The sequence below is a fragment of the Exophiala dermatitidis genome, assembly GCF_000230625.1.
Source record: "Exophiala dermatitidis NIH/UT8656 unplaced genomic scaffold supercont1.2, whole genome shotgun sequence".
Classification (NCBI taxonomy): Eukaryota; Fungi; Ascomycota; class Eurotiomycetes; order Chaetothyriales; family Herpotrichiellaceae; genus Exophiala; species Exophiala dermatitidis.
Genome location: NW_008751647.1, coordinates 1881947 through 1902799, shown reverse-complemented (window position 1 = coordinate 1902799; position 20853 = coordinate 1881947). Strand labels below are relative to the sequence as shown.

General features: G+C 53.1%; 8 protein-coding genes and 1 non-coding gene across 9 annotated transcripts; 5 read left to right on the top strand and 4 right to left on the bottom strand.

Moving 5' to 3' along the window:
* Nucleotides 1-230: 230 nt before the first annotated feature.
* On the bottom strand, nucleotides 231-346 carry HMPREF1120_09273. Its single transcript, XR_634392.1, has one exon. It is a non-coding gene; the product is annotated as a 5S ribosomal RNA (ribosomal RNA).
* A 1207-nt stretch (nucleotides 347-1553) lies between these two features.
* Nucleotides 1554-3515, top strand: HMPREF1120_02191 (MFS transporter, DHA1 family, multidrug resistance protein). The gene is made up of 2 exons (XM_009156227.1): nucleotides 1554-1925; nucleotides 1977-3515. Exons 1-2 carry the CDS (start codon nucleotides 1874-1876, stop codon nucleotides 3443-3445), a joined length of 1521 nt encoding a protein of 506 aa, XP_009154475.1. The 5' UTR covers nucleotides 1554-1873; the 3' UTR covers nucleotides 3446-3515.
* Nucleotides 3516-3706: 191 nt separating this feature from the next.
* Nucleotides 3707-8446, top strand: HMPREF1120_02190 (uncharacterized protein). Its single transcript, XM_009156226.1, has 9 exons — nucleotides 3707-3888; nucleotides 3951-3979; nucleotides 4031-4216; nucleotides 4284-4777; nucleotides 4845-5106; nucleotides 5159-5611; nucleotides 5673-5779; nucleotides 5860-5959; nucleotides 6025-8446. Exons 1-9 carry the CDS (start codon nucleotides 3719-3721, stop codon nucleotides 6150-6152), a joined length of 1929 nt encoding a protein of 642 aa, XP_009154474.1. The 5' UTR covers nucleotides 3707-3718; the 3' UTR covers nucleotides 6153-8446.
* HMPREF1120_02189 (NADPH-ferrihemoprotein reductase) lies at nucleotides 6277-8529 on the bottom strand (the record flags this gene model as incomplete). Its single annotated transcript, XM_009156225.1, has 1 exon — nucleotides 6277-8529. One exon carries the CDS (start codon nucleotides 8527-8529, stop codon nucleotides 6277-6279), a length of 2253 nt encoding a protein of 750 aa, XP_009154473.1.
* A 1027-nt stretch (nucleotides 8530-9556) lies between these two features.
* Nucleotides 9557-11229, top strand: HMPREF1120_02188 (cytochrome P450 monooxygenase; the record flags this gene model as incomplete). Its single annotated transcript, XM_009156224.1, has 2 exons — nucleotides 9557-9659; nucleotides 9725-11229. 2 exons carry the CDS (start codon nucleotides 9557-9559, stop codon nucleotides 11227-11229), a joined length of 1608 nt encoding a protein of 535 aa, XP_009154472.1.
* A 901-nt stretch (nucleotides 11230-12130) lies between these two features.
* HMPREF1120_02187 (MFS transporter, SP family, myo-inositol:H+ symporter) lies at nucleotides 12131-14248 on the top strand (the record flags this gene model as incomplete). Its single annotated transcript, XM_009156223.1, has 4 exons — nucleotides 12131-12566; nucleotides 12652-12957; nucleotides 13068-13903; nucleotides 13970-14248. 4 exons carry the CDS (start codon nucleotides 12131-12133, stop codon nucleotides 14246-14248), a joined length of 1857 nt encoding a protein of 618 aa, XP_009154471.1.
* Nucleotides 14249-15448: 1200 nt separating this feature from the next.
* Nucleotides 15449-17077, bottom strand: HMPREF1120_02186 (uncharacterized protein; the record flags this gene model as incomplete). Its single annotated transcript, XM_009156222.1, has 1 exon — nucleotides 15449-17077. One exon carries the CDS (start codon nucleotides 17075-17077, stop codon nucleotides 15449-15451), a length of 1629 nt encoding a protein of 542 aa, XP_009154470.1.
* A 298-nt stretch (nucleotides 17078-17375) lies between these two features.
* Nucleotides 17376-18959, top strand: HMPREF1120_02185 (syntaxin 8). Its single transcript, XM_009156221.1, has 2 exons — nucleotides 17376-17424; nucleotides 17517-18959. The coding sequence occupies exon 2, from the start codon at nucleotides 17901-17903 to the stop codon at nucleotides 18732-18734; it is 834 nt and encodes a 277-aa protein (XP_009154469.1). The 5' UTR covers nucleotides 17376-17424; nucleotides 17517-17900; the 3' UTR covers nucleotides 18735-18959.
* Nucleotides 18960-19032: 73 nt separating this feature from the next.
* Nucleotides 19033-20586, bottom strand: HMPREF1120_02184 (tRNA nucleotidyltransferase (CCA-adding enzyme); the record flags this gene model as incomplete). The annotated part of the gene is made up of 1 exon (XM_009156220.1): nucleotides 19033-20586. The coding sequence occupies one exon, from the start codon at nucleotides 20584-20586 to the stop codon at nucleotides 19033-19035; it is 1554 nt and encodes a 517-aa protein (XP_009154468.1).
* Nucleotides 20587-20853: the final 267 nt, after the last annotated feature.

Here is a 20853-nt window from a genome sequence, read left to right as displayed (position 1 = left end):
CCAGGGATGAATGGGCGCGGCATAAGGCACACAGACTAATCGTCCTCCAAGGTGCATGAGCCAGCGCTGCCCAAAATGGATGGAGACTGCAAGAAAACATCAACATCCAAGGATTCGCAATTGGTCGCCCGCTTCCAAATCAAAGTGAAGCTGCAATATACTTTGAGAGCAGTAGATTCTCTTGCTTCAAGCAGGAAAGAGAGGGAAGTGCAAAAATGCAAAAAGGCAAAAACAATCAACAGTCAGGATTCCCAAATGGTCACCCACTTTAGTACTAACTGACCGGCATGTGGCTTAAGTATGGCTGAGCGAACGGGAAGCCCTGTTTTCCACATCCTATGGTCGATTGCGAAGGGAATTGTGCAACCCCAATACATATGAGTTAAATTATTGGTCTCCAGAATTTTCGGTGGGCATCATTGGCGCAACAGCGCCTGGGGACTGCAATACGTTGGTGAGTGCGAATGGGCCACTACCAGGCACCTACCTAATAACCCTACGAGACCCAACATGAACTTGTTAACTGTATATGCAATGCTTTGCGCAGCCGAGAGCTGTTCGTGGTGATGCTATGAATATCTACGTCTGAATATTACTTTGGAGGCGGTGTTTCTGCCCCTTAGCGAAGCCAGCCTTGCGGCGGCGGCCAGGTGGTCGGCCATCCCGTTTTGGCATGGCTAGTCTCTCTGCAGGGCGGTCTTGAGTACTGGTAGTCATCTAAGTAGCCGTTGTATACACAACTTATTATCTCATAGATTGCCTCTGGACAGACAGTACAACTGTACAACGTAGGCTCAAGTTCTTGGTGCGCAAGTCGGGACGAGTAGAAGATCGGTAATAGTGGAGCCCGGCTAGATGCGTTGCAGCTAATTTGCACTTGCTCGTTTGTGGCACTTTTGGCGCTTCTAGCGCGGGAATTTTGGCAGCCTGTATTTCGCACAATGGCATCCTTATTTCGCATAAAAACTAAACCTATTTTAGCGATTGTTAGTTCACTTTCATTTAGTGCCTATAGCGCCGTATATTGCGCAAGTTGATATATCCTATATTATTGCCCACCCGCCTATTGCGGTACGGCTCTGCGCCTGTAACGCCTATAACTATACACTTATAACTATATACCTATAACTATATACCCCTAGAAGTGCGTAGTTATAGGCGCGCAATTATAGGCGTGTAGGTGTATAGTTATAGGCGCTGTAGGCGTATAGTTATTGGCGTTGTAGGCGTACAGTTGTTGGCGTTGTAGGCGTACAGTTATAGGCGTTATAGGCGTTGTAGGTGAACAGTTATAGGCGTAATAGGGGGTGCTGTAAAGTATTGTAGGTATGTAGTAATTTAGCGCGTACCTAGCTGTAATCTCTGGGTGTTATAAACCTTATAGTAGAAGTGCTCTTGGTATTGCCAAAAGTAGTTTAGTTTTTGTGCGAAATAAGGATGCTATTGTGCGAAATACGGGCTGCCGGGAATTTTACCTGAAGAAAAGGTCGTAGGCTATCCGTCTGGTTCGCCTCTCCCCACGACAAAATTCATCCATGGTTTTGTTCAAGTCGAGGACACCAGTTGCCACGGATCCCACAATGTTCCACCGTCCATTTTCATGCTCCGACAGGGCCGAGACTTTTGAGTCAAGATCACTAACAGTGGGTATTATAATGAATAAGGGGCTCCAGACCCCAGCTTAGGTAATTAGTGCACCGCCATTAAAAAAAAATTGCTCGAAGCCTTGCGTGAAATATGATTATATTGTTTCCCGACATTCCGCCCGTTGAGTTTATTGATATGTTGGTTGTGATATTCATATCGTGAAGTCCTTGTTGGGTTCAGATCGCTTCTTTCCTTCTTCCTATCCCTCGACTTCGCTTTCTGCGAGATGGCTCTCCAAGCGCAGAAGGACGTGGATCTCCCAGCCTTCCGAGAACCGGGTAGGCTAAGGACTCTTGTGGTTTGTGACGAGGAACTCATATGCCCTTTAGGTATCTACGAAGCAGGCGGATCGAGCGACCTGAGCTCCCATGACATACCCCTCGTACCTCTTTCGAGCGATCCAGACCACTGGTCTCGAAAGAAAAGATGGATCGGTACCATGGTGGCGGTCTGGGCAACATATACGACCATCATGAATGGAACCATCATCACGGTCGCCCACAAACACATTTCCGACGAATTCCACGTCGATGAAGTACGGTTTCCCAACTTTTACTGGGTCGTGACCAGCTGGGCGCTAGGGGGAGCCATTTTCCCGTTGATCGGCCTACCACTTATCGAAGACTTTGGAGTCCGCCCCGGGTTCCTGTCCACATACGTCGTGTTTCTATGCTTCATTATACCACAAGCGTTGGCAAAGAATTTTGCGACCCTAATCGTCTCTCGCTTCTTCGCTGGCGGTTGCTCCCTGATTCTCGCCAATACTTCCATCAGCGTCATCACCAACATCTGGAAAAACGACGATGAGCGCAAATTCCCCGTCAATTTATTCATTGCTGCATTCTTGGCTGGCAGTAGCAGTGGTCCTATCATTGGAGCGGTTATTCTCCAGTATCTGTCCTGGCGATGGATCGGCTACCTGCAGTTAATTTGGTTCGGAGCAATGTTTCCTCTATTCTACTTTATGATTCCAGAAACCGTCCCCGCCGTCATTCAACGGAAAACAAACAAGGCGTCATCACCAACAAGCGAAAAAGCACCAGTGGCCGAAGAGGATCACCGAAGCTGGAGATCTATCTTGCTCAAGGTCACCGAGGCCGTCAGAAGACCGATGTACATGCTATTCACCGAGCCCGTACTCCTTGCTTTCACAATCTGGGCGTCTTTCATGATCGGCACGGTCTACATGTTTACTCAATCTGTCGGACAAGTCTTCAGTGCGTTATATGGCTGGACGACCTACCAAATCGGCTATGTTCAGTCAGCGGTGGTGATTGGGGAAATCATCGGATGTCTCAGCATCTCAGCCTACACAAAGTTCATTTCGGCACGCAACGGAGGAGCGAGCCAACAGCCGATCCCAGAAACAAAGCTCTACTTGAGTGTCTTTGGCAGCTTTGTGGGCGTCACCGGAGGCATGTTTATATATGCCTGGACATCGTACGCGTGGATCCCTTGGATTGCACCTACCATCGGTCTCGCGATGGTTGGGTACGGTGCCAATCTGGTCATCGCGGCTATATCAGACTACATTATGGATGTCTACAGCAAGTACGCGGGAAGCGCCATGGCCGCCATTGTGTTTGGCGAAAATCTGTTCGCCGCCTTGCTTCCCCTGTCCACCTATACCATGTACGGGAATCTGGGCTTTCAATGGGCGAGCACACTGCTCGCTTTCATTGCATTGGTCGTCTCATTCGCACCCGTTTGTCTTCTGAAATGGGGCCCGACATTGAGAGCGAAGAGTCCATTCATGCGCAGTTCCATCAAGGAGCCAGTATCTCTGGAGCATGTATGATCAGTGAGGCAATATAGTATAACCATTCAAAATGATGCTCGAGTTTACGCTAATTACTTATTTATTACGATTTTGCGATTTTGATTTTCGGAATTATTGGCTACCAGTAGTAGTGGTCCTAAGGCTCCGTGTTAGTCTGTCTACCCCAATACAATCTCTCCCCATACCCCCCATCAAACGCGGGGATACAGACGACATGGGGGCAGAGGTCCGGGGAATAAATGCTCCTACTAGTAGGGAGTGTCCCGGAGTGGATCGTGTCTTGTCTCTGCCATGCCAGTGTGTCTCAGTGCCTGTTCTCTCGCTCCTCGGCTTAGTATATCTCTTTTCATCCTCGGGCTTGACTTCCTTTTCCCACCGCAAACCTCACTTTCAACTCCCGCCCTTCAGCCTCGCTGGCATTGTCACAGTTGTGGATGGGTCATGCGTGCGAGAACAGGATGGTGAGTCTGAGGATGCCTCAATTGTGGGAACCAATCTAGGTACTGACGAGCTGAACCATCAGCCAGCCGTGTCGTGATCGCCATGTGAAATGTAAGTCTCCTTAGCCATGACACTCTCCACTAGAGTCTTACTCCAGCGAAGGTGTCAGGCTGCCAGGCCTCCAGAAGTGCCAGAAGTGCATCGAAGCTCAGCGGGACTGCCTGCTCAACGCGCCCTTGCATTTTCGGCCGGTCAAGTCGGTTCGCCTCAAAACCGTTGATGGAAGAAGAATCAAACATGATTTGAGGCACAGTTCCCTGCAGGTCTGGGTTGATGTTCCAGCAGAAGGTGGGCAATGCACCCTTCTCCTTCTCCGTCGTCAGGGACACGCCTGTTGATCTCGAGCAACATACAGTACGCTTCGTGTCCTCCAACGACAAGGGCGAGAGCCTAGATAGACCTGACCTTGACATCGAGGAGGAGACCGACGGTGAAATCACCAAGGAGAGCGAATCTTTGCTAGTCGAGAGCCCTTCAGCACGAACTGTTACGTCGAATACCCAAGCAGACCTTCTACGAGAACGAAATCCAACCTCAGCATTAGCATCAGCTGCCCACCCGTGGGCATCACCACCACCACAGCCAGCGTTTCATCAAAGCCCGGTCCAGCACTACAGTCTCCAGCACACCAGCCCGGAGTCTCAGTTTTCAGCGCCGGCGCATCCTTCTGTCGGGATATCGTCCACCCATTCTGCTACCTGGTTTCCAGGCCGTCAGCCTTCTCCTGCGCTTTTTAGCGTACCATCCAATGCAGCCTCTCCGAATTATGGGATATCGTCGTCATGGCTGTTCAAAAGTCTTCACGAAGCACGTCTGCTGCATCACTATATTGTCCATCTCTCACCACAGGTAAGCAAGCTGTATGACCAAGAGGCGGGCAAAATGTCGTATTGTGTTGACCTGTCCGGACCGGCAGTTCGACTCCTGTGACAAGCAGAGCCACTTCGGCAACGAGATTCCCAGACGAGCAGCCCATTACCCCGTCATCCGAAGTGCCATTTTCGCAGTTTCGTCCCGTCACATGAGTCTGATAGCGGGTGCGGAAGACGACGAATCGCCGCACTACGTGAGCGAGTGTCTACGCATTCTGATCACAGCCTTGGAAGATCCGATGGGTCACTTTGACGAGAACCTCCTTGCTGCCATTATTCTGCTCCGGACACATGAAGAACTGTCGGGTGAGACTCAAGATCTTCGAGCGAGCATAGACAATTCTGATAGAGAGACCAGACAACGATGAAAGATGCCATCTGTTTGGCACGACCCGACTACTGAACTCAATTGCCTCGTTTGCTGCCGATGGTGGCCTCCGCGAGTCGGCAAGTTGGGTATCACTGCGACAGCACATATACATTTGCCTGACTTCGCAGCACCCGCTGACCATCAACCTCACCAACTACCGGCACTCGAACGTCTTCCAAAACTCGGACGATGAGTCCTGGGCGAATCGCATCATCTTCATATTTGCCAGTATCCTGACGCATGTCTTTCGGCCAGAAGGCGAACAACAGCTGTCTGTTGACCAGTGGAACGAGCTAGACGCGGATGTGAGGTCATGGGATCTATCCAAGCCGTGGCACTTTGCACCCTTGTTTATGGAGCGTCCAGACACACACACGACAGCCTCAGATGGTCCGCGGCGCAGCGTCTGGCCCGAGGTCTTTGTGTGTAATCCTGCCCAAGGTAACGCATACCGTCCCTACATACATATATATGTCTTCTCACTCTTTTCTTGCCACTACAGTCGTGGGATTGCAGCACTATTACTTGGCCAAGATTGTCCTGGCTATCTACGATCCCCGGCTTTCCAGGCTGAGCTTTGACTCTCTTCGGCTCAGGAGAGCTTCCGAGGTACGCTACGCCTTTCTTTCCATTCTTCTTCCTCCCATGCAGCGGGACTAGACTGAAGACAACTAACTGATCCATGCTAGTCGGTGGTACGTGAGAACCTTCGACTGGTGCTTGGCCTGGCAGTGAGCAACGACCACGTCGCCACGGCTATGTTTCAAGCGTCGCATATTCTGTCGGCTTGTAAGCTTACCTAATTTTCTCGCCTGACCGATGAAGTGATCTGATTAAACTGACCTGCTCCTCAGGCGGCATGTATTTGGACGACCCTGAAGAGCAGGAGGCGGCAGTCGAGTTCCTCGTTCGGATGCATACACGCCTAGGCTGGCAAACAGCACATGTCCTGCGCGATCTCAAGGAACAGTGGCAATCTTGAAGCAGCTGCAGGCTGCTTGTTTGCCTAACAGAACAGAACAGCGTATATGGTCTTTCCGGTCTAACATTCATGTTTTTCTCAGCATGCTAACTAACGGTGGTCTATCATTCATGACAAGGTCAACCTAACCCCACACATCTTCACGCCACTTGCCCCTGCGTTTGAGCCCTTCAGTCCAACTCTTGACTTGAGAGTCGTCCCAGCCTCTAGCCTCCTTAATGGCCTCGGCGACACTGGCGCCGACCTCGCGAGCCATTGCGGCACGACCGCAGATATAGAAGTTGGCGCCCTTGTCCTCGATCAAGTCGACTACTTGTCTGCCGTACTCGCGCACCCGCTGTTGCACATAGACCTTGGGTTCGCCGGGCAATCGAGAAAACGCGGTGACCACTTTGAGCAAGGGGGAGGAATCGGAATCCTGATCGGATCCGGCCACAGCCACCCGCATCAGCTCGTCACGGTAGATGAAATCCTCGTCGGGATGGCGGCACCCGAAGAACAGCAGCATCTCGCCGACGGGCTTACCGATGGAGTGCAGTTTGGCGCGCTCGGCCACGAACGCTCGAAAGGGCGCCAACCCAGTTCCCGCTGCTACCATGATGATCGGACAGCTGCTTTGGAGCGGGAGCTTGAATTTGCTCTTGCGCACGTGTGCAAATAGCTTGGTGCCCTGTAGCAGGTTTGACGGGCCCGCCACGTCGTACGTGGTAGCGTCAATCTCTGGAGGAGCAATATCCTTTGCTTCTGCCGAAGCAGAATCATGAGCGTGCGAAGACTGTGACTTTGAAAGCGCAAGCAGATAATTTGATGCCACACCATTGATTTTCTGCTGCGGATTGGCGGGGAGAGCATCGGCCGCCACGAGTGCCGTGATGGCGGCTCGCCGTGGACTGAGGACGCTGCTGGACGAAATCGAGTAATAGCGCGGCTGGATTGGCGGCAACGCCTCGACGACAAACGACAGCGGCAGAGCCGTCCATGGCTCATTGGGGCTCGCCAGCCTCAGCAGCCGGCCGAGCGTGAGGTGCGTTGTGGCCAGGTACGACGCATACACGTCCTTATCTTGCGCGAGCTTGAGTAGGTAGGACTTGGCCTCGGCGGTCGGAGCGAAGGCCAACAGGCCTTGGATCGTGCTGCGAGAGACGGGTGCAGACACCTCGAGGTAGTGTGTGAACAGGGCGCGAACCGTGGTCGGCGACGGAAGCTGGAGTTTGGCGCCCTCCCCTTCGACCGATTTCAGCAAAACGGGCACGTCTTGCCGTTCATGCAGCTGGAGCGCGGTCAACAGCTCGTCGACTTCGTGGTTGGGATTGATCGGCCACACGCCGAGATGGTCACCGGTCTTGTAATGGATGTCCGGGTACTCGGCCAGATCTAGCTCCATGTGGACGCAGTTTCTGTCGGTCCCGGACAATGAAGGAGCAAACAATTCCCGCGCATTCTTGATGGACAAGGCGCGGATCGGCGAACAATTGTTGCTGTTGTTGATCACTCCAACAGGTTCGCCATGATGCAGGTCGATCGATGTCAAGGATTCGTCTTCCACAATGGTAATGGCCGGCTGGTACTCGACGACCCGCTCCTCAAGACCGAGATACGTTCTGAACATGGCGTACAGCGCGTCTTTCCACGCCAAAAAATCTTCTTCGGTTGAGCGCTGGGCATCATCGGCCTTGCCTACGGGGAGAAGTAGGGTCGCGCCATTCTCGGTCAATGTCTGTGCCACCACGTCGACGACTCGATTGAAGTATTTGTAGTTGCTGTTTCCCAGGCCGAATGCGGCGTATTGGAGGTTCGACAGGAGTGGTGCCGCCGCTGGGTGGGTTGTAGCTCTATTGTTGCTGTTGTTCAAGTTGTTGTTGATCCAGTCCCAGAACCCAGTGGCATTGTCGCTCGGATCGCCCTCGCCGTAAGTGGACAGAATGAAGATGGCCAACTGCGTTGGTGCCAATTCAGCGATCGACTCTGCGTCGTAGTCGGACAGGTCAGCCGCCAGACAGCCCAGCCCGAACCGCGATTGACATTCCTTGGCCAGTTGGGTTGCGAAGCGCTCGGCCGTGCCTGATTGAGAGCCCCAGAAGATGACTGCCCGTTTGTCGGTTTCGTTCAGCTTCTTTGCAATGCTGCGTTGAGCTTTTGTCTGGTTTGACTTTGCTGAGTTTTGATCCTTCCCGTCCGATTGGGGTCGCTCAAAGTAGACGTGGTAATAGGGGTCAGGGACGTCCCAGAGAAGACCGCGAGTCAGATAGACGACCAATAAACCGGCGAAGACGACAAGAGCAACGTAGTCTGTCCAGACGGCAGGATGGAGAGGTAGGTTCAGTTGTCGTAAGAACACGGGGAATGTCGTCTCTGACATGAAGTTGGCCGAGGCCATTGTTGCGATGTGAGCGAGGCGAGGCTGAAGGAGTTTCGAGTTTGACGGTGCCAGTTCTTGCCGGTAGGCCGTAGATGCAGTGTCTCGATGGACACTGGAGTGGCTTCTCAGGAGATTTTATGGCCAGAGGAGAGGCCCATGGTGGCCAGATATAGGTACCTGTTAGTACCCTACCTCTTCTTGTGACTGACCTGTTTGTCTGTGTTGCGAGGGTGCCAGTGAGAGCGCGAGAGCAGCGTCTTTGGTCTTGTCTCGCCCGGCCGCTTGTGATTTGCGTTGTCGACGTCCCCAGATGTCTTGTTCAGTAGTGGGGGAGCTGTCAGGCATTCTCCATTTCCAGTCTCTTACCGGGGAATCCCCACAACATCGACAGTACAGTCAAATCGTGCTTCGGGACACGATTGCCTCTTTGGAAGAACCAGGCATGTTGTACCCTGGTGGGACTGCGATGGAGGGATTGATTGATCCCTTTGCCATGGGGCCCCGCGGCGCCAGCAACTTGAACTGAAAGGCGATGGATCCGTGCGTGGGTCAGGCCGGAGAAAGATTTCCTGTTTTGGTCTGAGAATGGACTATCCGATTCCCTCTCTTCTGGTCGGTCCCTCTAGCGGCTCACTCAAGTCACCCTCGCGTTCGCCGATTATTGTCGCTACGATGGATCAACATGCCATGTCCGGAGAGCGTGCATGGCGCAAGGACTTCAAGTTGTTGGCGGGAGGACCGTGGGGGAGGCATGCTGGTACCACTTTACATGCCATGCCACCATGAGGAGGAGGTATATGTATATTTGAAGAGCTCGAGGAAAGCACCGATGCAATGAAATACGCGTCCTCGAACTCGTCACATCTGTATGACCTGAATCCAGTACAAAGATATTCGACACACTCGTCTTCACCGAGACAGATACTCAGGGCTTCGGTTTGAGACCCTAAAGGAGTCAGACCCGAGTATCCTGGTCCCAGCATCAACATCCTCCTTGCTACCATCATACTACAGACTTGAACGCACGAATACTATGGTCGACACCATGTCCGCCTTGACAGCGGCTCCCTATACCGTGCTTCTAGGGGCCTGTTGTATCCTGTACTTTGTGGTATATCCCGTCATTGTATACTTTCGAGATGCCAAAGGTATGCTATGCTGTCCAGAAGCTAAACGGTTTGTCAGGACTTTGACTGAATGACTATCTATCCAGGCCTCCGCAAGTTCCCCAACATGCATCCTCTGTCCGGGATCAGTTCAATCCCCTTCATGATCGTTGCACATGGAGGAGCCCGGTCAACGTATCTCTCGAAACTTCACAAGAAACACCCCGTGATACGGACAGGACCCAACACGCTATCATACGCCGACCCGCGGGCGATCAAGGACATTTACGGGCACAACACCAAGTGCAGCAAGGACGCATTATACGTCTTGACGGCAGGGTCGCACTTCCACCTTGCCGACGTGATCGACAAGCCCGACCACGCACGGAAACGCAAGGTGCTATCGTCCGCGTACGCGTTGAAGAACCTTGAGGGCTGGGAGCATAAGGTGGCCGACAAGACAGCGAGACTGATTGCCCACTTCGACAAGTGCTGTACCGCTCCCTTAACCAAAGAACGACCGATACCTGATCCATCCGACCTCAAAGTGGACTATCGGGCATGGACGAATTTCTTCACCATCGAGGCCATCGCCGACATTGGCCTGTCCGAGAAACTCGGGTTTCTGGACCACGGGCACGACCGCATCACGGGGCGACGGACCGACGGCACGACGTACGAATGCAATTTTCGCGAGAGCCTGTACCAGAACGCCCGCAAACAATCGCTTTTGGTTTGGCCGTACGAGTGGTATCCAATCATCAACAAAATCGCCAACATCATCCCGTTTTATGGAAGGATGGGCAAGTGCGCCACGGACTGGGACGGCATCCCGCACGAACTGGCCCACCGTCGACTCCAGCGCTACCGTGCAGGTGAGAAGCTGGACGACTTCTTCCAAGCCCTCATGGAAGACAAAAACGGAAACCCCAATAACCTCGAATGGGGCGAGATCGTGGCCGAAGTCAGTATCATGATGAACGCCGGTAGCGCGACTACCGCCATTGCCATGACGAATGTCATGTATCAGCTGCTCAAGAACCCGAGGGTGATGAAAAAGCTGGTCGAGGAGCTTGACGCCGCGCTGGACGATATGGACGAGGAGGAAGAAGGAGGACTTCAGTCGGGTGTCGTCCCCTACGATCGCGTCAAACATTTACCCTACCTACGAGCTTGTCTGGATGAATCGTTGCGACTGTTCCCGCCTACGCCGCAGGCATTGTCGCGCGAGACGCCGCCCGAGGGCGCCCAGATTGTGGATGACTACATCCCTGGAGGAGTCACCGTGGGCATGTCGGCGCTGGTCGCCCACCGCATCGAATCCGTGTTTCCGCAGGCCAACAAGTTCATTCCCGAGCGATGGCTGGGTGAGGAAGGTAAGAATCTGCAGCCGTATTTCCTGGCCTTCTCGGCCGGTGCGAGAGGCTGTATTGGTCGCAATATCTCCTACTTGGAGCAGGCCGTGCAGTTGGCCTCGATGCTCCGACGGTACGAGTTTGCGCTGCCGCATCCGAACTGGGAGATCCAGAGGCTGGAGACAATGAATTGGTTGCTGGGTGAGATGCCGGTCAAGATTTGGAGGAGGGAGAGGGACCGTACAGCTCGGACTTAGAGGGATCAACTTGAATGCAGTAGCCATTGTTATCCTACATTATCCATATACATAGATTGAACATAGTTGTCACGACCACCTAATCAGTCAAGAACCGCTTTGTCTGATATCTACCATACTCTGCACGAAACCTCTTGTAATCTAGGGTTTAACTCGATACCGCTCTTTGCTACAACGCGGCACAAGGATTGACAGATTGTTCTCGAAGTTGTCGTGCTGTCTAAGAAATGGCAATCCCGGTGTCCTTAGACACTCAATACTTCGAGTCAACTACTACTACACAGACCTCTAGCAGCCGAAGCATCCGATAACGATGGCGATGCACCGGAAATCGAAGCATTTTTCCAGTCTCGCGCCTCATGATGATGCTACCGACTGCACCGCACAACTCCTAGATGTGGTGTCCATGGGCGAGGTATCTCATCTCCATGCCTTCTCGATAATTTACCGCAAGAATCTTTCCATGAACGTCTGTACACAGCTATCTTTCCCAAGGCCGATGTCTAGGATCGATTTGGATAGGAGATCGATCGCCGCTGACGTTGCACTCCGGGGCCAGCGATGAAGCTCATTTCCGAACTTTGCCGACCGTGTCCACAGGCCACCGTCTGCCGAGGGAAGCCCAAGATACCCAGGACATCGCTTACGATCCAAAGAAGAAATCTATTCCGACCCACAGGCCGGATAGGTCCTTGCAAAGCCGACGGAACGGAGTATGGACGGAGTATGGAGACTCAATGGGGACTGAACACCATCAATGAATGGTTGTGTATGGACATGCCTCGCCTCCATAGTATAAGGCCAACAACCCACGTTACATTCCCCGGCCACAGGCCATTTACTCCCCACGGGGATAGGGAGATCCGCATCTTCTTTCTCCAGAGCCTGGTGATGCTGGCGAATGGTCGGCGGACGAATTATAATCGATGGGCGCTCTGCAAGGCTTATCATTTGTCTCCATCGAGTCAGGCATAAAAGAAGTCGGCAATTCCACTTCAACGTCTCTCTCTCTTCTTCAGTCTGGCCCAGTCCACGACAGGCTGCCAAAGAACAAGAACATTACTTGCACAGTTGTCATACGGCAAGCCCACTCCAGCCCAGGCCAGCTCAACGGTCAACACGGCACCACAGGCAGCAGCTTCCCATTGAAGGAAAGAAGAATAAAAGCATGGCTTACGACGACAAAGACGTTGGCGACGGCGCCCATGTCGAGACCATTGAGCGCAGAAAGAGCACGTCGGAAGAAGTCGCCGAGCTCAGTGGCATCGAGGACACGGCTGCGTCCACAGCAGCCTGGCTGATCTCTATCACCGTCTCTATCGGCGGGTTTCTTTTTGGTAAGTACCGAGTGGGCGGGAAGAATGTCTGCTACAGTTGCAACAGCTGGGCTGGGTTTGGTCCGGTGCTGACTGGTGCCAACAGGCTACGACACGGGCTACATCTCGTCCGTCCTCGTCACGATCGGAACGTCTCTCGGCCATGAACTAAGCTCGAGCGAACAAGAGCTCGTCACCTCGCTGACCAGCGGCGGTGCCTTGGTCGGAGCCGTCTACGCAGGCATGACGGCCGACCGATGGGGTCGCCGCCTCCCCATCTGGGGAGCATGTGCCTTGTTCGTCATCGGCACCGTCCTACAAACGTGCGCCTACTCGGTCGAACAGTTTGGCGTTGGCCGATTCGTGGTCGGTTTGGGAGTCGGGTCTGCCGCCATGATTGTCCCGCTTTACAGTGAGTATCAACAGCACTCGACTTTTGGCCTTGATCATATCCAGATCACCGCTCTTCTTTTCCTTCAGCTCCCTGATCCGATTCCCTCTTGCTGACCATCTCGCGTCTAGTCGGTGAACTCGCACCAGCCAAATACCGCGGCCGAATGATCGCGTTCAACAACATGAGCGTAACCTTCGGACAGCTCGTAGCCAGCGCGCTCGGCGCGGGTTTCCAACACGTCAAGGGTGAAGGTTGGCGGGCCACCGTGGGCATCGGAGCGTTCCCGCCGCTCGCGCTCGCGGCCCTTTTGTTGCTCTGCCCGGAGTCACCTCGTCAACTGGTGTCTCACAGCAAACACGATGCGGCCGACGCGGTCCTGCTGCGCATCTACCCGACGTCGTCGCGCGAACAGCGGTCGGCCAAGATCCAGGCGATCGAAATGTCCATCCACGAAGCCACATCGGCCATGACGGACGAATCCATCTGGGTCACGTTCAAACGCGTCTTCACCACGCCCGCCACGGGCCGTGCAGTCCTGACGGCGTGTGTCATCATGGCCATCTCGCAGCTCGGCGGGTTCAATACGCTCATGTACTACGCCGCGACGCTGTTCGGGCTGGTCGGGTTCACCAACGCCACCGCGGTCGCCATTACCGTGTCCGGCACCAACTTTGTCTTTTCACTCGTCAACCTCGTGCTCGTCGACCGCTTCGGCCGTAGGATCATCCTGGCCATCACCGTACTGGGAATGTCGGTTTGCATGCTCATCGCCGCCGTCTCGTTCCATTACATCCCGCTCAACCATAACTTGGAGCTGGAGACGGATCATGTCGGGTGGCCGGCTACGTTGGTCCTAGTCACAATCGTGTGTTATGTCGCTTTCTTTTCCTCGGGCGTCGCCACCATTGCTTGGATCGGTACGGAGCTCATCCCGCTGGAAGTCCGGGCCGTGGGTACTATGCTGGTAAGTCCAAGTCCACAATACTTTTTTTCACCGTTATTGTCTGACGTATTTTTGTGACGTTTCTAGAATACCGTAACTTGCTGGAGTACCAACATCATCATCTCCTCGACCTTTTTGTCCATGATGAAAGGCATCACCCCGTCCGGCGCGTTCGGGTTCTACTGCGGCATCTGCTTCGTCGGCTGGGTCTTTATCGTCTTCTGTTACCCCGAGTGCAAAGGCATGCCGCTCGAGGCCATCCGCGAGGTCTTCAGTCGCGGCTTCGGCGTCAGGTATTCGAAGCAATGGCAGCGCGAGAACAAGGATCTGGTCAAGACCGCAACGACTACTTCTTTTGGTCATTGAAGTAAGGCACAACAGAAAGCAGCGCAGCACAGCGCCCGTTTGAGTCTGACTGGTTGGCCGTTGACAGTTCAGCTGTCTATCAGAACATAAGGGCCGGGCTCGGCTTGTTTGACCAAGTGACTCTCTCTGACCTGTTGTTGAGTGGGGACACCGATACGCCGTCAGCATATATATATGTATATATCTTTGTTGATGAACATGGATGTGACCCTTGTACTTGCAGATATACGACAGTGGAGGATCCCGGAAACTGCATGTGCAGCGAGCTGCAACATATATATACCTTACCCAGATGTATCATGTTCTAAGGTGGAGCTCGAGTCGTTTTGACTGAGTGGCCCTGTCCTGGCTTCTTGCAGTACTTGCTAGGTTTGATTTGAGCTGAAAGAATCGAGGCAGTGACTTTGTAAAACAGATGTGCGGAAACGAAACGAAACGAAACGAGAGTCAGTCCGACTCCCACGTCCAGAGGAAAGTTCAAAGTTGGTCTTTTTGAGACCCTTCCGGGTTGTGCTGTCGACCTCAGTTTCGGACGTCTCTTTCTGCAGACTGGGTGTAATTCATTGATTCCTAGCCCACGACCCACGACACGTGCATGGAGACAGTCTACCGTACCTTTATTAGCATTGCATGGTAATCGCAATCAGGGAGCTATATATATATCCAAGAAATACTCACCACCAGTTCAGACTACTGCTGGACCCGATGACAATTTCGCTGGGTTCAAGGTCCGAAGACTTGAGTTCAAGCATGAACACTCAATCAGCTTGCGTACTATCGAGTGCCATATATACAACCTGCATTTCGCTACTACAGATTGTGGAATCATCGGCGTACTAGTATGTTGAGAAGGAAAGGCACCTAGGTAGAACCAAAAGTATTACAGTACTCCCAAACATCACAACCAGAAGCACGCAGCATGTGATCCCCCAAGTGATGGGTTGGGGGGAGGTTTTTCTGGGAAATGGGGTTCAAGTTCTGCAATACAGCAGACAGACCGATGAAATGTTCTGAATGGACCACTTTCAGAACAGCAAATGATTGATCTCTCAACGTAAACTGCTAGCCAAACTTCCATGTTCTGCACGGAACCACTGCAGCGAAATGCTCAAAACAAACCATCATAGTACTCATGCATCGTACACCCACTTGCTGGGCAGAGCCGATGTAGCCCCATAGCAACACATCATGTCATCACTGTTACAACTTGACTCTCTCCTGGCTGCCACCACTAAGCCGCCTCATTAGAGGTCGGAGAGTAGGAGGACTGGTCCCGAGATTCGACAACGGATGAGACTCCGACGTCGAACTCTGCCCGACTGAATCACCTCCCTCGGAAACAGAACTGCGCGCGGATACTGGCGGCGGCTGCGCCGAAGGGGCTCGTCCACGCATTCCCATGGCCTGCTGTTGCTGGCCTATCCTCTCTCTATTTAGCAGCCACTGAACCTGCGCTCGCGTGCTGAAAAGGGCCGCGTTGGTGTGGGCCAAGTCCTCCTTGATGCGCAGCGTCTCGTTCATGATCTGCATCGACGTGCGAGCATCGATATCGTTGATGGTGGTGGATAACGCTGAAATGTCGTTTTCCATATTCGACACATCTCCCCGCAAGGATTCGTGAAGCGCCAACAGGTGTTGCTGTGTTTGCGAAATCGACAAAGAGTCCCGGTCTGGCGATGGTGTTAGGGCGCGAAGCCGTGCCGACATGAGCAGGTCACGCTGCGACAATGCCGTGGGGATATGGTCCCGTTCGATCTCCTCCACATCCGATGCTTCCGCGGGAGAATGGTCCGAGTGAGCGACGTGAGGCAAGACACGGTCATTGAGCACATCGTTGAGCTTGTCAAAACCGCTCTCCAGAACCTCGTTGCGCACTTTGACCATGGTCAACTGCTCTTGAAGTGACTGTATAAGCTGGGTTTGTTTGCGGAGAACGGGGGCCAGCCGGGCAATAGGGCAAGTCTTGAAGTGTGCCTCTGCGTCTTCTGGTGAAAACTCGTCTGTACAGCCGTATTCCTTTCCAGGACAAGTATGGCTGTTGTCACTGCTGCAAATATGGCCGCCGCTTCCCGCAAGGTAATCCTTCGCCGAGATTCTCTGCCCGCAATCCTCACACTTGACGCCGGTATTTGGGCAATCTTCATCCTTATGCCTCAACCACTCTCCCTTGCCAAGTTCAATCACCTCCCCACATTCGCATTCGATATGCGAACTGTGTATACATTGGTCTGGTACATAGTTCTTCCTCCGTACCACCTTGCCACAGGTAGGGTCGGGACACTGCAGACGTTCGTAAGGACACTCTTTGGTCGCATGGTTTTCAATACAGCCTCGTGGGTGTGTCTCCTTACAGCCCTCGTTCGGACAGCGGACTGGTATCTCATTACACATGTTGACGATGAGCCGAGAGGCTTTCCGTGGCGCAGAAAGAAGGATACTCCGGCAGGTGGGACAGCGTGAGCGAGCATCACTGTTGGCTTCTTCTCGATATTCCTTCAAACAAGAATCGCAGAAAGTATGGTCGCACTCGAGCACCACTGGCTGCACGAATGGGACATGGCAGATCGGACACATCAAATGCGAATCGTAATCCTCGACGTATTCGAGCGCGCGGAGGTCTACTTTGGACTCGGGCTTGTCACTGTTGGCATGACCGCGGTTATCGCGCGTCTCTCGGTGAGACAGGACAGACGAGGAGGATGGCAGGGACGCTCTTGAGCGAGATCGAGCGAATTCCGCGAAAAGAGTATCGAGATGCGGTTGAATGGGACTTGGTAAGGAAGCGTCGTCGGCGGCAAGACCGGGAGGATAGAACTCTTGGTTATCCATCGAGAGGGAGTGAAATGCGAAGGCCTCAAGGGGGCATACTGGGAGGGAGTTGGATTGATGACTTGGGACACTGGGAGTACAAGTAGGTGTTCAAGTTGTTGGCATCCGAAGAATGTATGTAGGACTTGGGAGTCGTACAAGCGGAAGGGAGAGTGCCAGTGATGGGTGCCTCGGGAGTGCTCCTTGTCCCTCTCGCTCTCCGTTGGCTCCAGTCCGGGATCCCCCACTTGCTTTATAACTGCCACTACGACGACCCGAATTGGCTGGCCGGTGCTGCCTAAGCCCTAAACTTAAGGCCTGGGGAGGCCTGGACGGCTGTTCCAGCACCCAGAATGACCCCAGCACTAGTAAGGGGTCTAGCCCTCGGCCTCCCTTAGCCCCGGAGTATGCACTCTCTCACTCCCACTAGCAGTCACTAACATCCGTTTTATGGCAATAGTGAGACACTAAAACCACCTGCCAGCCTTCTGCCTCCGATCTTCCAACTCCGAGTCTCACGTCTCCCGCTCCGAGTCGGCGCTGCAGCTGCTTCATCTGCGGCTCCGCAAATCCGCTCGAGTACCTTACAACTCCAAACACTCTCAACTGACGTACTGCGGTACATTTGGAACTCACATTCTCCTTGCTGCCGCTCAACATCCCCCCATGCGAAGTTAAATATCTCTGATCGACCTCAACAACTCCTAACCTTGTCAACTCACTGCGGCCGTGATTAACTCCGGCCTTCAGTTGGCCTGTATCCCGCTCCGCAGTCTTACCGTAGTCAGGCATCCTTCGAAGAACAACGCTTCTCCCGCGCCACGAACCCACCCTTTCACACACAATGTCGAACGCGTCCCAGCTACTGCTGCTTGTCGATCATACGAAGCTCCTCCTGCTCGAGCGCGTACGGGTCCTCGGTCTGAAACAAGAGACGAAAACACTAGACTCCAACATCGCCCGCTCTCTAGAATCGTTACGAGAGGGCATCGAATCACTCGCTACCCGTTCGCCGGACGACGAGTCATTGGAGCAACTAAGGTCAGAATACGATGAACTGTGTAAGCTGTTCCGTGGCGAGGACACCACTTCGGCTGCCACAACGCAGTCATCTTCGCACGACCCTGTGTTGAAGGACGACTTTGCTCGCGCTCAAAGTCGCATCTCCAGCGACTCTCGGCGGCAACTTACTTCGAACCTACGAAAGCAAGACTCTACCCAGACGAGCCAAACTTCCAAAAATGTCCGGTTCCGCGACAATCCTTCACAAGAGTCTCTTGATGAGCAGGACGAGGCCAACCGCGCTGCATTATTTACGCAAAGATATACAGACGATGACACGGATCGCGTAAAGACTCCAGACCCGACTTCGATGACCAATGTACAAATTCATGCGTACCACCAGCAGGTCATGGCCGAACAAGATGAACAACTCGACCGGCTGGGAGAGTCCATCGGCCGCCAACGACATTTGGCATTACAAGTCGGTGACGAGTTGGAAGGTCAGATTTCCTTGCTGGACGAGGTGGATCGAGGCGTGGATAGACATCAGAGTCGCCTAGACGGTGCAAAACGGCGGTTAAAGGGCGTAAGCCGAACAGCCAAGCAGAACTGGGGGATGACGACGATCATTGTTCTGATTGTCATTTTGCTTCTGTTGATTGTGCTTTTGAAATGATGTGGCAGCTTGTTTCTGGACACACGCTGCTGGCAAGAGAAAGGCGTTACGGGTTTGGTCTTGGGACATGGCATGTTCCATATTTCAATCATGAGTACGTATCTTCTTTACACTGCTGCGTCAGAGCGCTTTTCAGGCGGCTTGATCCTCAGCCATTGAAAGCAAAGCTTGCTGGGAAGCGTATAATAATGCCATCACGAATGCTACAAACTTTTTTTTCTTCCATTACTGTTACCCCGGAATCAACGCTGCGCTGAATCATGATATCTTCGACAATCATTAAGCGGTGGTGGCGGCGTCATGATGATTTTTTGGTCTTTGACTTCTTATTACTGGGCGTGACTGGTTCCGTAATATTCAGCTCGTCTTTTTTGCTGACAATCATGTCCACGGCTTCTTCTTTGGTGGCTTCCGGATGGCTGAACTGCCATTCAGCAAGCAGATCAACAGCGCGTTTCAGCCACGGACCGCCCTTCGGCCCGCCCAGGGCCTGGGTGATTTCGTTGCCTTTGAGGATCGGCGCCATCAAGTAAGCGTCTTCGAGCTTCTGGTCGTGGATATATCCGACAAACTTTTGGTAGAGGTCCGTGACCTGGGCGAACTCGCCTTCTTCTGCAACGTCACACAGGAGCGAGTAGAGGACATGAGCTCTCCAGTGTTCCTTGCACTGCCGCAGAAGCATGCCGACCTGCGACCGGGTCACTTTGTCATCCTGCACAGCCTTCAGGACGACCAGAATGTCGGGCCGAAGATCAATGGATTCCTTGAGGACTCTGCTCATGGAATTCGTGGCTTTGATGCCCTCGCGCGACGCGTTGTACGCTCTTGCGGCAGACGACTCCGACTCCAAGTCCGCCCAGGGCACATATGCGGCCAGGAACCAACTTTGTCGCTGATCCTGTTTGGGCCGCAGACTCAAGCATAGCGTTGGTTTGGTTTCCAAAATCCGTCGTAGGCCATCATATGCCCGGAGGGCCTTGGAGGGGTCTATCGAGTCCGCGTCTTCCTCGTTGCTGTTGGGATCCGCAAAGACCGTATTATACAACCCCAAATCATTAATATCCTTGAGTCCCGTGTACGGATCCGGCCCATCCATAATCTTATTGATTTCAACCCCCACGCGCTCTCTGCTGATTTTGATGCGCAGTGCTTCATGGATAGTTTTGTCTTTCATGGCCTCCCTGGCCTCATGGTCAATTTCATACCCTAAACGACACGCAAACCGGATCAAGCGCAAGACCCGGAGTGGATCATCCTTGAACGTCTGATAGGGAGCCAAGGGCGTACGGATGATTTTCTGCTTCATGTCCTCGAGTCCACGACCCGTGAAATCCTCGACGAGCTGTGTGTCCAAGTTGTAGAAGAGGGCGTTGACCGTGGCGTCGCGCCGCAATGCGTCTTCCTCGGGCGTGCCGAATTCCATGGTCGGGTTGCGCGACGTCTCGTCGTACACCTCTTTGCGCAGGTTGACGAAGTCCACATCGATCCCGAACATGCGCGTCGTAATCGTTTCCAAATGTTTCGATTTCTCGGGGTTCGCTTCGATCTTGTGGATGTCTTTGACTGCTGATGGGATTCCCTGGCGCTCGGCTTCTTGTTCGTAGTAAGACCCGTGTGATCGCATAAATTCTTGCATTGCGAGGCCGAATTGCCATCCTGTCATTGTGCTTAGTGCCACGTCGATGTCGTGGCTTTGTGTGCCGAGTAGTTTGTCCCGTACCCATCCTCCTGTGAAGCGGAGGACGAGGTCTTTCATCCCAGGCACGGATTGCATTGAGCCCCGGCAGTCGAGGAGACATTGTCGGAATAGCTTTTCTGCTGGGGTCAGTGAGATGGTGACTGATGTGGCCATTTTGCTGTGGTTGTGAAATTGAAATCTAGATCTGCTGGTTTGGGTGATGGGTTTGTAGAGTGCTTGCGGTTTTGGTATATGACTGAGTTGATTCAATATCGCTGGTCTCATGTTCTGGATGGACTGGACCAGATGAAAAGGAGCTTTGGAGATGCGGTGCCGTGCCGCTCTCTCAGGGCCCGGTCGACTTCAACGTCAAGGTGAGCCCGTGAGATATCATTGGTGTGTCTCTGAATTGTTCAAAAAATCTGTCTTAATTCTTAAGTT